Raw genomic sequence first — 747 nt, forward strand, 5'->3', positions numbered from 1 at the left:
GTGCTCTTCCGATCTCCGAGGGGTCTGAGGGGCCAGGGCCTCCGTGGGTCTGGGGGTCCGGGATTCGGGAGTCCCGAGGGTCCAGGGGTTCTGGGGGTCCGGGGTTTGGGAGGCTGGGGGCCGGGCGTCCAGGGGTCTGGGGCCTGGGGTCCAGGAGGTCTGGGTCCGGGGGGCTCGGCCCGGCCGCGCTCACCCCGTGTACTTGCAGGGGCCGGCGCCTCCCGCTACGCGCTGATTGACGTCGCAGCCACCGAGGCGGCGCACAGGGCGGGGGCCCAGCACGCGCAGGCCCGGGAGGAGCGGCTGCCTGCGCCAGAGCAGAGGCCGAAGGCGGCCCCGCGGTGAGGCGGCCGGACCACGGCGACGCGCCTGGACGGCGGAGGGAGCGGCCCCGCGCCATCGCGGCGGTCGGGCTCGGAACCGAGGGTGGGCGCGCTTCCCGGGCCCGGGGGGTGCGGGGTGGGGGGCGGCGGCGGGTGGACAGACGGCTCTGGTTGCCCCTCTGACGCCTGCTCTGGCCCCCAGGCCGGCGGGAGGTGCCGCCTGGACAGGTGTCCTCAGCGGCTGCGGTGGACCCGAGGCAGCGTCTGGCTAGCAGTTTCTGGCCCTGGGATGTGACCTACCCGCAACCTTCCCTGGAGGCAGAGGCCCAGTGACGAGGACCCTCGTCTCCAGCCCCGACGGGGGTGTGGGGCGTCCATCTGCAGGGCCCCGCCTCCCGTCCCGTCAGCACTGCCTTGCGCCTGG

General features: G+C 75.8%; 1 protein-coding gene across 1 annotated transcript in view; it reads left to right on the forward strand.

Annotated features, from left to right (window-relative positions):
* DOK7 (docking protein 7) overlaps positions 1–345 on the forward strand; it is a 24,255-nt gene extending 23,910 nt beyond the window's left edge. The window contains exon 10 of the mRNA XM_010848137.1: positions 209–345. Coding sequence (XP_010846439.1) covers positions 209–345 — 137 coding nt within the window. The remainder of the gene's footprint in view (positions 1–208) is intronic.
* Positions 346–747: the final 402 nt, after the last annotated feature.

Source organism: Bison bison, unplaced genomic scaffold, assembly GCF_000754665.1.
Source record: "Bison bison bison isolate TAMUID 2011002044 unplaced genomic scaffold, Bison_UMD1.0 scf7180017849866, whole genome shotgun sequence".
In the NCBI taxonomy this organism is placed as follows: domain Eukaryota; kingdom Metazoa; phylum Chordata; class Mammalia; order Artiodactyla; family Bovidae; genus Bison; species Bison bison.